The sequence below is a fragment of the Bombina bombina genome, chromosome 9 (genome assembly GCF_027579735.1).
Source record: "Bombina bombina isolate aBomBom1 chromosome 9, aBomBom1.pri, whole genome shotgun sequence".
NCBI classification, from domain to species: domain Eukaryota; kingdom Metazoa; phylum Chordata; class Amphibia; order Anura; family Bombinatoridae; genus Bombina; species Bombina bombina.
This window is the reverse complement of record NC_069507.1, coordinates 228525718-228541558: the sequence shown is the minus strand read 5'-3', so window position 1 is coordinate 228541558 and position 15841 is coordinate 228525718. Positions and strand designations below refer to the sequence as shown.

Genomic DNA, 15841 nt, shown 5'->3' with positions numbered 1-15841 from the left:
TCTGCTGTATACTGTTCTGTAATAATACACTGTACATGACCCCTGATTATACTACACTGTCTGCTTCTGCTGTATACTGTTCTGTAATAATACACTGTGCATGACCCCTGGTTATACTACATTGTCTGCTTCTGCAGTATACTGTTATGTAATAATACATTGTGCATGACCCCTGGTTATACTGCACTGTTTGCTTCTTCTGGTTAAGTTAATCTTCATATCTGCCTACAACACTTTATCTGCCCTGCCAGTTGGCTCAATCTGCAGGCAATATCCAGTGTATTGGTCCATTATATGAGCTAGTAATAGAGTTACATTAACAGGCTGTGACAATTTCATATGTATGGCCAGAGAATACTATACACAAGTATGTCCCTTTAATTTTCTTTATGACAATCAAGCATTGGTTTTTCAAATCACAGGAGCCTTAACCAACAATGGTGTTATTTTTATTAGCTCTTAACTTTTCTAGATTATTGCTAAATATATAATAAACAAACACATTTGTTTGGCTTCTAAAAGGTACATAATTGCTTCCTCAATATTTTTACTGGTCACAATTAACATTGACTCTTAAAGTTGTACCTGGATCTGTCGGGCTAAATCCATTGATTGCTGCCTTGGTACTGAGGTCAATCATCTGATGGAGACGAAGTTTCCTGCAATAAATGGAAGCTCCTTCAGGCTCTAGAGCTATTATTAGTTGTTCCGGGTTTTCAGGTGTTGCCATTCCAGCCTATGAAAAAAGAATCACATTATTAGAAAATGCAATACATGAAATGATGACAATGGTGTCTACCTTACTCAAAGAAAAAACCTCTTCAACTTCTTCTTTTCTCAATATTTGTAATAAGTAATGCTGAGGTTTAATCAAGTTTGATTCTTTTTTATGTTTCCAGAACTTAGGTGTCTTTATGGTTAATTTACTTAATTTTCTACATAGAATGCATTATACAATGGCTTGGGGAACCTGTTTGAGAATGTGTTTAATTGGTGATATATTTACTATGGTGTGAGCGGACATGATCCAATATAGCAGATCATGTCCACTGCACATCGATAAATGCCGACAGCATACTCTCTCTGCATTTATCATTGCACCAGCAGTTCTTGTGAACTACTTGTGCAATGCCGTACCCTGAAGATTTGCGGCCAATCATCCGCTAGCAGAGGGTATCAATCAACCCGATTGTATTCGATCGGGTTGATTTCTGTCCGCCGCCTCAGAGCAGGCGGACAGGTTATGGAGCAGCGGTCTTGATAAATTGACCCCATAATGTTAATTGATAACTTTTGATAACACTCTGGTCTTTATCACAAGTGGCAAAAAAACGTCACTCAAGCGCAATCCATACTGTTCTATTTTTGTGCTCATACTATTTTTAATCGATTGAACGATAGTTTTGAGCACGCTGACATCTGCATGTCGCTTAGTGATGGTGCATTAAATCCCTCACATAACTTAGACTTCTTTGGTGGTGCGCACTAAAATTCACGCCGAATAACACTAGAGCGCTAAGCCAATAGAGCACAAAAAATAATGCTTAAGTACTGTTCTTATTATACTATTTTAATGAAACTTAAAGGGACATGAAACCACAAATTTTACTTTCACGATTCAGATAGTGCATGCAGTTTTAAACAACTTTGTAATTTACTTCTATTATCAAATGTTCTTGATTCTATTGGTACCTTTTGTTAAAAATCAGGGACATAAAATCAGGAGCGTGCACGTGTCTGGAGCACTAGATGGCAGCAGCAGCATTTTCTGCCAAGCAGTGCTCCAGACGCTACCTAGGTATCTCTTCAACAAAAAATGTCATGGTAAGAAAGCAAATTTGCCAATAGAAGTAAATTAGAAACTTTTTTTAAAATGTTATGCTCTGTCTGAATCACAAAAGAAAACGTTTGGGTTTCATATCCCTTTAAACATAAAGGACTTTACTTATACATTTATAGGGGCTTATTTATCAAGCTCCGTACGGAGCTTGATGCCCCGTGTTTCTGGCAAACCTTTAGGCTCGCCAGAAACACAAGTTATGAAGCAGCGGTCTAAAGACCGCTGATCCATAACCTGTCTTCCTGCTCTGAGGTGGCGGACAGACATCGCTGGAAATCAACCTGATCCAATACGACCGGGTTGATTGACACCCCCTGCTAGCGACCGATTGGCCGCAAATCTGCAGGGGGCGACATTGCGCCAGCAGTTTACAAGAGCTGCTGTTGCAATGATAAATGCCGGCAGCTTTATCGATGTGCAGCAGACATGATCCGCAATATCGGATCATGTCCGCTCGCACTTTCGTAAATAGGCCCCATTCTGTACATAAACACACACACATACACCTTCAACCCCTTTACAGTCCCGCCCCTTTTCATGTACCATATACCTTCATTGTTTTCATTAATAACCATTGTTTCCAATAACTAAGTCTTTATTTAACTTAAATAATGGATTCCTATAACATTTTCATGTGTTTTGTAATGCAAACTAGCAAGCGATAAACATTTATTTGAGGAATCAAAAAGCGCTTAAATTGAAGCGGTATCTTGAATTGCGCTTGAGTGCAACAATTAACTCATCACTTATAATGCCAGTGCAATAACTGCACTCATATCACACACTGCACTACCCACTAAAGTATTGCGCTTGCTAAGTAAGTTTTGGCCATGAAAAGAAGCTTAGATTAACATTTTTAACCAAGTGCTTGTATTACCAGATTGTGCATTATTCTTTGCAGAATGCTGAGTGCAGGATAATGCAACCTGAAGGATTGCACTCTACTTCCACATAAGTTAACTGCACATATGCAAATCAGCATGTGCGTGCATGAGAAACTATTTATGAGTCGATTATGATTGGAGAATAATACACATTGAAAGATAAGTAAAAGAGGTGGGCGGAGCTTGGTGGCCATTTACAAATCAAAACATTTTCCACAGGTACAGTTATTGCTTTCAAGCTGGTGTACCAAGGACCTGGTGCAGGACCTTTGTTTAATATGTTTGAACAGGTAGGCAAAAATTATGAAAGGCTGTACACTGTCCCTTTAAAGGGACATTAAAAACTTCAAGATATTAATATAAATTGTTTAATTACATGTAGTAAAACAACTTTACAATATACTTTCAATATTTATATTGTTCTCCTTTCCTGTAATTTAAGGCTGAATATTGCGGGCTTTCCAATTCATGTTAAACATGGAAGTACAGACACAGCTTTATTCCACAGTCATTGGTTGCACACTCTAGTGAGCCATTTATAACCATTCCTAATTGGCCTCAGCAGAAAAGGTAACCTAAGTTACAATATGGTGGCGCCAACTGTTTTTTGGACATTAATTTTTCCCTTTTTTTATTTTCAATATTTAAACAACTAAATATAATTTTCAAGCTAATTTTTGCTCTAAATACATAATTGAAGCAATAATTTATTTTGATCTAGCTTACATTTAATAAGAAAATGCTTTGAAGAATTATAGAATTTTATTGTTACACTTTTATGTTCCTTTAATCTGCAATATTAATTTGCTTTGCCTCAGTATCTCAGATATTCTTTTGCTGAAGGCATTTATATCCCTGCATATTACATGCATGACAAATAAAGCATAGTATATATATATTTTCTTGTTCGCACCTTTTGGTTATATTCCAAACATTATCTCACAATTGGCACGACCCATTACTGCCTATTTAAGATACAATCAGCTTGTGGTTTCCAGTGTCTGAGTGCATTAGGAGCACTTTGCAAACACATCTACAAAAGGTGATATATAGGAATTTGGTGTGTTTGTTCTTTATTTGCCATTTAATGGGGATTTCAAATCTTTAAAAAACAAGAAGAGCCATCAAGCAGCAGCATAGCGAACTGTGTATTACGTCTTTCAAATGCATTGCAACCTCAGTCATGTTTTCCTGGACACTTATGAGTTACACATGATGCAGGGTGTGCAGGGCAGAACATGTATTGTGCCTCAGAACATCACAGGCGTGATCACATATGTTGCAAAATTTTCATCGCAACTGATGAAACCCACGTCGCCCGTTAGTTAACCTCGCACATCGGATGAATCACATAACACATGCCGCCATATGACATACTGGTGTAAGACGGACAAACTGTTGAGGTTCCGAAAAATGCGCAACTACACATTTCTGGCATCGCCAGTAATTTACGCCTATAGGACGAGGTAAGTCATTTTGGAAGATCTTACAATCTGCTTCAACCGGTCCTGCATTTATGCAAACTGAATACTGTGCCCTAACCAGAGATATATACTTTAAGTATGTTAATTGTTCCTTAAGGGTCATGAAAAAAAATAAAAAAAATTATATAAATAAATAAACTTGCATGGTTCAGATAGAACATGCAATTCTAAGACATTCCAATTAACTTCTATTATCAATTTACTTTGTTCTCTTGGTGCCCTTTGTTGAAATGCATATCTAGGCTCAGGAGCAGCAATGCACTGCTGGTAGCTGGTGATTGGTGACTACTACACACATATGCTTCTTGTCTTTGGCTCACCTGATATGTTTATCTAGGTCCCTTTAGTGCATGGATGCTTTGGAGTAAACTTTAACTATGTGTTTTTCCCCTTTGCAGGGTTTACATATAAATGTATATTCAAGCATCTCCGCTGCCCACTTCAAAAGTCATCTTTTCTGTGAGCTAACGAGTTGAATTGTTCTCCAATCAGCGCTCTAGCTACAACAAAAGTGCCATATGGGGAGAGCGCTGATTGGACAACCATTCAAACTGTTAGCTCACAGAAAAATCTATTGTTGAAGTGGGCGATGGAGTTTGGGCTATTTGAATGTCATATCGATATTAAAAAGTAAGTTATAGCACATCCTCATTACAACTGATAAATGAAACTCCATCTAAAATATTACTAACATTCCAAATATGATTTTAAAAAGGGGAGAGTTTTCTATCATTTTCAGAATCCTGTAATACTCGCAGATTCAATAGCTTTCATTTGTTTTTCTTGAGTTTAACTACATATTGCTCTTCAATAATTTACAAATTCAAACATTTTTTTCTGAATTAACAACAGTTCTTCTTAAAAGGACAGTCTGCGCCAAACGTTTTATGCTTTATAAAGATACATAACCCATTTATTACCCATTCCCCAATTTTGCATAACCAACACTCTTATAGTAATACACTTTTTACCTCTGTGATTACCTTGTATCTAAGCTTCTGCAGACTGCCGTCTTATCTCAGTGCTATTTACAATCTTGCATTTTAGCCAGTTAGTGCTGCCTCATGAATAACTCAGCAGGAGTGAGCACAATGTTATCTATATGGTACATAAGAACTAGCAATGTCTTGCAGTGAAAATCAATAAAAATGCTATGAGATAAGAGGCAGTATATAGTGGTTTAGAGACAGGCAGACATTTAGAGGTTTAAAGGTTTTATATATGTATATTTATATAACAAGTATGGTTGTGCAAAGCTGGGGAATGGGTAATAACTAGATATGTGCGATTCGGTTCGGTTCGATTCGCAAATTCGGAAAATTCGGCAAATTCGGCAATTCGAATCGAACCCAATTTCCAAATTAAAATTCTGCCGAATTTTCCGAATCAAACCAAATTAATTCTAATCGATTTATAAATTCGGATGGCCATTGGATTACACTAGTATTGTACAGTATGTTAGGTTAACACCTAATATAGAGTATAATCCTAGTCTAATCCCACCTAACACTTACCGAAATGCCGAATTTCCGAACCGAATCGAACCGAATCCAGCCGAATTTCTTCAAATCCGAATGAATCCGAAACGAATCCGAAACGAATCGATTCAGAATTTTCCGAATTCAAATCGATCCGAACAGAACTTCGAAAAATTCTGAATCGATCCGAACCGAACCAAATTTTTTCGCCATGCACGTCTAGTAATAACAGCATTATTTATCTTTTAAAAATAAAAATTATGTAGACTGTCCCTTTAAGAGTGGAATGGCTTAGAAATGAAGCCCCAAAATTGTTTTTATCCAAACTACTATACAATGTTTCTGTAAATTATTTAATTTCAACATAGCGATTGAAGTCTTTATTTTAACTAGTTTTACCTAAACTAAAATCTGCTACAATTTAAATGTAGTTTGACAAATAATATACATAGTTAAACGTTTAATAATAGTGTACTAAATGTTTGCAAATGAAACAAATATTACAGTAATTTCACTCATTCTCAACTGTGCTGGCTTTTTAAAGGGCATAAAGGTTAAATATAAAATGAATTAAAGGGATAGGAAAGACAAAATCAAACAAGCGTGTTTCAGATTGAGCATGGTATTTTAAGGTTTCAATTATGCTGTTGAAATCAGGTTTGCTTGTTTTACAGGTATTTTACCAGTACAGCCAGTATTTAGAGGAATGAGGCCAGTGCTGATATTGAAGCACTGATAGTGATCCTAGTATACTGCAGTATTTTGTATGTTTCAGATTTATTTTCTTTCTGTTGCATTATTGGAGCAAATTAGATGTTGCAGCACATTGTCAGCTGCAATGTGAAAGGTCTGAACAATGTGGCCGGTTGACTTGTGCCATCTGATAATAGTGTTGGATGTGAAGTAGCAAAAATAATTTTAAAGTAAACAAAGAAAAATAATATATTCCTAGGCTGAAGGGGTAAGAATTGTTATGGTGTAGCTAGTGTGAAGCTGTAGGACAAGCTTAAAATATGTCATTGGAAAAGGAGTAAAGACAAGGTGATGTCATTTATGGTAACATCATTAAATTATGCTAATTAGCAGTGCCAATAAATGGGGGGATATGCTTTTATGGGTACCTTGAGATTACTGGCAACAATTTGGGCATTGACCACTGTGGATATAGTAGAAACTTTGTCACCACCTGTGAAGTCTGATTATTCCAGGCTAAATATGGTTTTCTTGGGAACAAAGATTATAGTTGTAGTAAATCAATGCTAATGAATTTTCTGAGGCCATGTGTTCCATACAAGGGTTAATGTATTTTTATGGCAGATACTTTACAACAGCTCTTAAGAGCTTTTTTGGCAGGGATTTTTGCTATGTAATGATTGCATCAGCAGATGTCTATTCTGTAACATAAAATCATATTTACTCTTCTCGTTACAAGTTGTCAGACCTTCAGCTGCATTAATAATATGGTTGATATACCGTATCTACCAGGCACTGAAAGTCAAAATCACAATTTCAAAATTTAGATACTTTTATTATCAATTTTTTTCTTGCTACTTCTTTATGATTTTTTTTTATTGCTACCACTATATCTTGCATACATTTGGTTAATTTGGGGGGGGGGGGTTGTTAAAGGACTGTTCATTTATCATTTTTGGATGAATGCAACAGATATGGAAAATTCATATATATTTTTTTTTTATATCCATCCAAATACAACTGCTAATTTCTAGTAGGAAGTACCGATAAGCCCATAAACAATCACAAAAGATGTACAACTAATACTGATTAATACTAATTAATTTAAAGTGATGTTAAATTTCAGACTTTAAAGGGACACTCAATCAAAATTAAACTTTCATTATTCAGATAGAGCATGCAATTTAAAACAACTTTCCAATTCACCTCCATTAACAAAATGTGCACATTCTTTTTATATTTAAACTTTATGAGTCACCAGCTCCTACTGAGCATGTGCAAGAATAAGTGTGTATGCATTTGTGAATGGCTGATGGCTGTCACATGGTACGTGTATGCATTTGTGATTGGCTGGTGGCTGTCACATGGTACAGGGGGAGTGGAAAAAGACATAACTTTTAAAATTGTCAGAAAAAAAAATCTACTATTCATTTGAAGTTCAGACTAAGTGCTATTGCATTGTCTTATTATCTTGCATTTGTTGATTATGCAAATGTACTGTGTTGACTGGTCCTTTAAGGGGCCTATCTATCAAGCTCCAAATGGAGCTTGATGGCCCGTGTTTCTGGCGAGTCTTCAGACTCGCCAGAAACAGCAGTTATGAAGCAGCGGCCACAAAGACCGCTGCTCCATAACCTGTCGCCTGCTCTGAGCAGGCGGACAGACATTGCCGGAAATCAACCCGATCGAGTACGATCGGTTGATTGACACCCCCCTGCTGGCGGCCGATTGGCCACGAGTCTGCAGGGGGCGGTGTTGCACCAGCAGCTCCTGTGAGCTGCTGGTGCAATGCTGAATACGGAGAGCTCTCCGTATTCAGCGAAGTCTGGCGGACCTGATCAGCACTGTTGGATCAGGTCCGCCAGACTTTGATAAATTGGGGCCTAAGAATGTTGCAAGGAAAAATATATTAGTGTACAAGCAAAACCGCATAATTGTTTTAATTTTTTTTTTTTTTTAAATGTATATATATTTTATAATACAATATTTATAATCCTTCTTGGTATCTTCTGTTCCCCCCCCCCCTTTATTTTCTCTTTTGGCTGGGCTCTGACATAGAGAGCAGTCTCACCCACTCTTACATAGGCTTCCTAAGGGCTTACAAAGGGTTTGACTTCAAGAGTATAATATTCTGAACCACATCAGCATATTCAATCCTGTAAGGCCAAACTGGAGCAATCAGGATTACTGATGATTTCTATAGCCTTATTTTAGAAATCACTCTGAGAAGAAGTATCAGAGAGAGAAACAGATAAGCAAGCTGAAATGACCAATGAGCTACTAGAGCATCCAAAAACTCAGCCTGATGGTCACTGGACCTTGCAAAGTACTTGGGAAGGTTGTTGTTTAATCTAGAAGCCATCAGATCTATCTCTGGGATACCCCAACGATCCACAGTCTGATTGAACACATCCTGGTGTAGAGACCATTCCCCTAGAAGACTGATGACTGAGAAAACCTGCTTCCCAGTTGTTCACTCCTGGAATATGAACTGCAAAGACTAGACAGGAATTGATTTTTGGCTCATGAAAGTATTTGAAACACTTCCTTCATGGCTAGGGATTTGTGAGTTACTCCCCTGATGACTGCTGTGACATTGTCTGATTGAGAGTGAAGGTGAGGACTTTCTTTTTAAAAGAGGCCAGTCTGAAGAGCCCTTAAAATAGCACAAGTTTTCTAGAACACTTATTGGTCACCTAGGCCATCCTGTTGGGCTCAAACCCATTGTGTTCGCAGAGATCCACAAACTTCTTCCCAACCTGAAATACTTGCATCTGTGAGTGATCATAAATCCAGGTAGGATGAGCAAAAGAAGGTCCCTTAATAATGAACTTATGATCCGTGCCCACCAAGTCAGGAGACTACCTTGTACTGTGTTCCAGAAAAATCTTTTGAGATAGCTGAGTATGAGCCCCTGCACCACTGACACCAAGCATACAAAGCTGAAGAGGTCTCATAAGAAATCCAGCAAATGGAATTGTATATGAAGCTGCAACCATGAGACCTAGTAATTCCATACAAAGAGCAACAGAGGGAAAAGATAGGAGACTGAAGACTCAGACATGCTGACACCAAAAATTTTTGCCTTTTCTGATCTTTAGAGAAAGACTCATGGAGACTGAATCTATTTGAAACCCCCCAGAAAAGAAACCCTTTTCTGAGGCACCAAAGAACTATTTGGAAAATTGATCTCTCATACCATGCTGTTGAAGAAACAAACAGCAATCTGTTGGTGTGAGATTCTGCCCAAATGAAAAGATGAGAGCTTGAACCAAGATATCGTCCAAAGCTAAGGAAACACTGCATATACCCTTATATCTGATCACAGAACAATTAGGGCAACCAGACACCTTTGTAAAAATTATTAAAGCTGTAGGCCAGACCAAATGGCAGAGCAATAAACTGAAAATGCTTTGTCTAGAAAAGCAAACCTCAGAAAAATGTTCCCTGGCTATACTTGGATCATGAAAGTTAAGCATCCTTTAAATCTATTGTGGACATAAACTGACCTTGCTGAACAAAAGGCAGAATAGGTCTAATAGATAGTACTGAAAGTGTCTTCCCTTTTCTGTGTTGACAATAGAGAATAAAATCATATCCCTTGTTCCTGCAAATGAACTGGAACAATCACTCCCATAGTTTCCCCAGATCTGAACAGACTGAAAAAAGGTGTTTGGGCCTTTTCGATAACCATGGGAAACTATATTCAGAACCCAAGGATCTGGAAGTTATAACCTGCCTTCCACCAGAGCCACTGGATCAGTGGCCGCACCTTCATGCAGACTTTGAAGTAGGGTGGATTATTTGGCTTGCTTGGTCCCTTTCCAAATAACACTTGGCCTCTAGACTAGGCCAGAGGTGCTTTGTTTCTGAGAGGAATCAACTTACTATTCCTTGTTCTGAGGAAAGGAACAAAAACTATTGTAAGCTTTAGATATCCCCTTAAACTTTTTTGTGTTGAGGAAGACAAGCCCCTTTGCCTTCAGTAACAGTATAAATTATGGATAAATAAATTATGGAATCCAAATTAGAACCAAACAAATACAGCATCACAAATAAAGAAATTAACACTCTTGAGTAAACACAAAAGATCTTCACTGGCAGAATTATTAGAACACTTATCTGGGTATAACTTCTTAAACCTTGCAGAAGAGTTAAAAGAATTACCTGGCTTAGGCCATTCCCTATACCTATCTCAGAGACAGCATCTGTAATAGGAAAAAACCTCAAGGGTTTTAGCAACAGTTCTAAAAACTTAAACTAAACGATTGGAAGGCCTCTCTTCAGAGTCTTTAACCCAAAAAGTAAATAAAACTTCTTTAAAAAAAGAATGCATATGTTTAAATTTAAATAACATTTAAATAAAAAAGAGGATGTATCAGGTTCAACACCAGAGGAGGATTCCTAATCATCAGAGGAATCTTCCCCCTCTGAAGAAACAACAGTATTACTGGCCTCAGGAGGCATAGCACTAGTACAAGGTAAATTCTAAACTGAACTTTTACTTGAAGGCAGGAGAACTGTCAACACTTAAAAAACTGAAGATTTGATGAGATTTTTCACACCAGGAGCAAAATCTATAGAGCTCCCCTGTAAAGAAGGAGCAGTAATACCCATAGAAACAGCATTAGATTAGTATGAATGCATTAACATATTTAAACATGAGTCACATAAATAATCTAGAGGAGACACATCATCTTTTTTTACAATAAACACACTTAAAGGGACAGTATACACCAATTTTTTATATAACTGTAATAGACACTACTATAAAGAATAATATGCGCATATACTGATATAAAAATCCAGTATAAAACCGTTTAAAAACTTACTTAGAAGCTTCCAGTTTAGCTCTGTTTAAAAGGTTACTGGAACACCCACTGCAAGTGGGAAATATCAGACACCCCCTTCCTCTGCATATGAAAAGAACCTTTTCACAAACAGCAGCAAGCTGGAGTAGGTATACGTTGGTATTCTCCTAAAACTTTGGGGCTTGGTCAGGAGTCTGAAAATCAGAGCAATGTTATTTAAAAATAAGCAAAACTATCCATTTAAAAAAAAAAATATGGGCTATATAAATAGATCATCTACAAAACATTTATGCAAAGAAAAAACGAATGTATAATGTCCCTTTAATATTTGTACAAAGGTGTTCAGGACACTCAGCTTCTAAGGTAGATTTAGGGACAGAATCAGAAAGCTCCATTATAGCATTGAAATACAATAGCATTAATTATATCCCCTCAAAAATGCTCTTGAGGAATTGCAAACGTACCCCCTCCTAACGAAGCTATATAAAACTCAAACTCCAAGCGGGCTAATCTGAACTGGAAATAACACAGGAGACAAGTAAACTCCACATCTAAAGCTAAGAGAGATTAGTGTGCCAAACTCGACACGCACGTACCAGAGGGTATACGTTTGCTAGCCCCAAAGCTGAAGCATGGGAAAAATGAACACTCCAGAGTGTACAAAAAAAACAACATGCCAAACCCGAGAGCACATGAGTGCTATCCTAACACACGCAGACCTGAAGGCTTAAGAGTGATAAAAAAATTCAAACTAAGTGTGCCAAAAAATCTGATGCACTCAACAAAATCTAACAAAGTGGAAGAATATATAGATTCTGTCCCAAGGATGTATATATAAATACATTTAAAACTATAGTTGCCCACATAAGGCTATTGAGTGTCATATAGATAAAAATATGATACTAACAAACACTCATCTACCAGTAAACCAGTAGAAAGCCAGATCAGTACTGAAACATAACAGCAGAGGTTATGGAATAGTGAGTATATTGTAGATTCATAGAAGGAGGCAAAAGACAAGTCCCTGCAACTATTTATAGAAGGTCTGTGACACATTTTCCCATGAGGTGAAAAAAAAGAGCCACTAACCATACCCCATATATATCCCTCTGATAAACACTGTACTGTGAGAGGAAAAAAGGCCTCAACATAGACTGAAAACCCCTCTCACTGAAGAATCATATGCACATCTTCATTCTTCACCTTCCTCCAGTGGAGGCAAAGACAAGACTGAGGTACCTGTGAAATGGGAGGGGTCTTTTAGAGTGCTTGGGGCTTGAGAATCTTTGCTCCTCATGATGGGAGGAAAGAATAATTCCCAGAAGTAAGGGATCATGGACTCTCACCGCCTGTATAAAAGAAAATAGCTTTTACTTTTTTCAGGCAAAAAAAAAATGTCAGCATGTTTAAATGCATCATTCATTGTTTACAATATATTATAGAGGATTTCGGATCAGGAAGCTGAAGAGACAAGTGGGGCAGCCGGCCAACCCAGTGGCCTTGTGGGCAGGCTCGTGATGGGCAGGGGGCAGGCCATAGGAATGTTGTAGGTGTAGCCAATGAGAGCAGTGGAAGGGCTTCAGATGGAGTCAGCCATGTCACTACACAAACCAGGGACATCTACCCCTGAGCACAGAAGCTGTGGTAGATAACACTGGATGCTTTTTATATTTTATTATACTGCTAAATGTGTTATCATGGATCTGATATGATTTCTGTTGTTTGCCGCATAATTTGAGTTACAGGATATAAACAGTATTTGAAACCACATGAGCTCCCACATGGTTTGAAATAAAAGTAATATATATCTAACATGCAGCCCTGTATTAATTGAAACGTCCCTTTATTAGAATCTCAAGAGTCCATTAGCCTGGATAACGTTTCAAGCTAAGTCGCCACTAATGATCATGTAGGACAAATAAACACGAAACGCTTGTTTAGCCTAATGGGCCTCTTGAGAATATAATAAAGGTGTTATTTTTTTTTTTTAAATATTGCATGTTCTGTTATATGTATTTCATCGTTTGGAACAGCTTGCTGTACTCTCACCAGAATATTGCAAAAGGAATCTATTTATAAATTTACATAATTCATTAATTGATCAGAATGCAAAAATCATAAAGATACCCTTGTATGCTGCCTGTCTCATAAACTGTTGGCTGGCTGCTTCCAGATGGCTGGGCACAGTGACAACCCCATCTTCACTTCTGTATTATCCATTTCTTCACCAGCTTAGGTCAGCTTAGTTCCTGACCAGAAAAAACAAGAAATTACATGAAAATGTAAAATATCAGCAGAGCACATTATATATTTGCATTTAAAATGAATTAACTCAATATAACACATTTGGTGAAACTCATATCTTGTAGAAAAAAAACTCACAGCTAACATTGTAACTAATAAATTGCAGAAGTCATAAAGATTTATACCCACTCCTAATTACAGGCGCAAGTGGTGAGATAAACTTAATGAAAGGGACAGTGTACAGTCATTGTTACATAGAAGTACAAAAATGATCATTTTTCATTATTCTCTCTAAGGGGTATATTTATTAATGTGCGAGCGGACATGATACGATGTAGCGTATCATGTCCGCTGCACATCGATAAATGCCGACAGCATACGCTGTCGGCACTTATCATTGCACCAGCAGTTCTTGTAAACTATTAGTGCAATGCCGCCCCCTGTAGATTCGTGGCCAATTGGCCGCTAGCAGAGGAAGTCAATCAACCCGATTGTATTCAATCGGTTAATTTCTGTCTGCGGCCTCAGAGCAGGGTGGACAAGTTATGTGAGCCATGGTCTTTAGACCGCGGCTCTCATAACTTCTCTGTTTCCTAGCGAGCCTGAAGGCTCGCATAGAAACAGGGGGATTCAAGGCTCCATGCGGATGGTTGATAAATCTAGGCCCCAAAGTGTTTGGGGGGGTTTGTTTAGTAAACATTGAAGAAATGAGACAAGGAGGAGTTTGTGTAAATCTATTAGTAATATGAGAATGTCGTGCTTTCCCTACAAGCTCAGGACAACTTTATTGGGTCGTGGGTAGAAACATGACATTTCATATACAAAACCAAAGGTTGTAGTTTCTGCAACTGGTATAAACAAATCATTGGAAACACATTAAGAGGAAATCAATTTTATAGTATACTATTTCTTTAAAATCATTGGAGCTGTATCCCTTCTTGTAACTGTACACTTCTAGGTGCGTAATCTAGCAAGACACTATGGCAAGGCAAGATGCTTTACACAGGCAATACAGACTTTATGAACTTCACATGCTGGACTGAGATGTAGGTGAAGAAATCCCAACCACATTTCTAGACCGCTCCAGAACACCCCAGAGCCCAGATATCTACAGAGTGCTCCAGAAACCCCAAAGCAAGACACCTCTAGAGTTCTCCAGAATGCCCAGAGCCAGACACCTCTAGAGTTCTCAAGAATTGCCAGAGGCCAGACACCTCTAGAGTGCTCCAGAAGCCCCAAAGCAAGACACCTCTAGAGTTCTCCAGATTGCCCAGAGCCAGACAAATTCTAGAGTTTGTGCATTAATCTAGCAAGACACTATGGCAAGGCAAGAGCTTCACACAGGCAATACAGTCTTTATGTACTTCACATGCTGGACTGAGATTGTAGGGTGAAAAACCCAACCACAGTTCATGACCGCGCCAGATACCTATAGAGTGCTCCAGAAACCACAAAGCAAGACACCTCTAGAGTTCTCCTAGAATGTCCAGAGCCAGACACTTTAGAGGTTCTCCAGAATGCTCAGAGCCAGACACCTCTAGAGTGCTCCAGAAACCCCAAAGCAAGACCACTCTAGAGTTCTCCAGAAATGCCCAGAGCCAGACACCTCTAGAACACTTTGGTTGCCCAGAGCCAGACACCTCTAGAAAGCTCCAGATTGACCAGAGCCACCTATACAGAGCCCCAGAATGAACAGAACCTGACACTCCAAAATGCCTCTGTTCCCCAGAGCCAGACATCTCTAGAGCACCCAGGAGTCAGCCCTTGAGACACCTTTCATTTATTTAACAAGGCAAGTTTTTCATAACAATAACAGGAGTGAATATTTTACAATCTCAAAGATTTCTATAAAACAATTTGTCCAGCATGTTTATTGTTTTACTGCTTATTTTCTTGTTTAATTTACAAGGAACTATAGATGTCAATATCAGAAAAGGGCCACTAACAAAACAAATCAACAAAAATAAACTCAACATGATTTGCCTTTACAATAAGACTCTCCACAACCCTAAATGCATTTTGGCCTATTAGATACAGTATAATTACACATCTGCAGAAGGTGATCTGCACTCTCAACAAATCACTGCCAGGGTGACCGGATTAACAATCTTATAAATCTGCACTCAACAGACTTTATAAAGTGAATAAATCATTTATTTTCAGTGACTGTTCACGACAAAGCTCTGAGGAAGGGGAGTTTAGTCATTGAAAACATGACTGAAATAAATAATTATTTCATTTTAACTCCACTGTGTTCTCAGGATTTTTGCTACAGATTCTAACATAATCATATAATAATACGCGCCGGATTGGCAACTCCTACCAGGATACCAGGAGAGATTGCCGGAGGGTGCCCTGCAAAGGCCAGCTGGGGCTAAAAAATCATAAATTAAAGGGGTGAATAATG

At 38.0% G+C, this 15841-nt stretch overlaps 1 protein-coding gene across 1 annotated transcript in view; it reads right to left on the bottom strand.

Annotated features, from left to right (window-relative positions):
* HSPA12A (heat shock protein family A (Hsp70) member 12A) overlaps positions 1 to 15841 on the bottom strand; it is a 124916-nt gene that overhangs the window by 45261 nt on the left and 63814 nt on the right. The window contains 1 exon segment of the mRNA XM_053692983.1: positions 586 to 736. Coding sequence (XP_053548958.1) covers positions 586 to 736 — 151 coding nt within the window.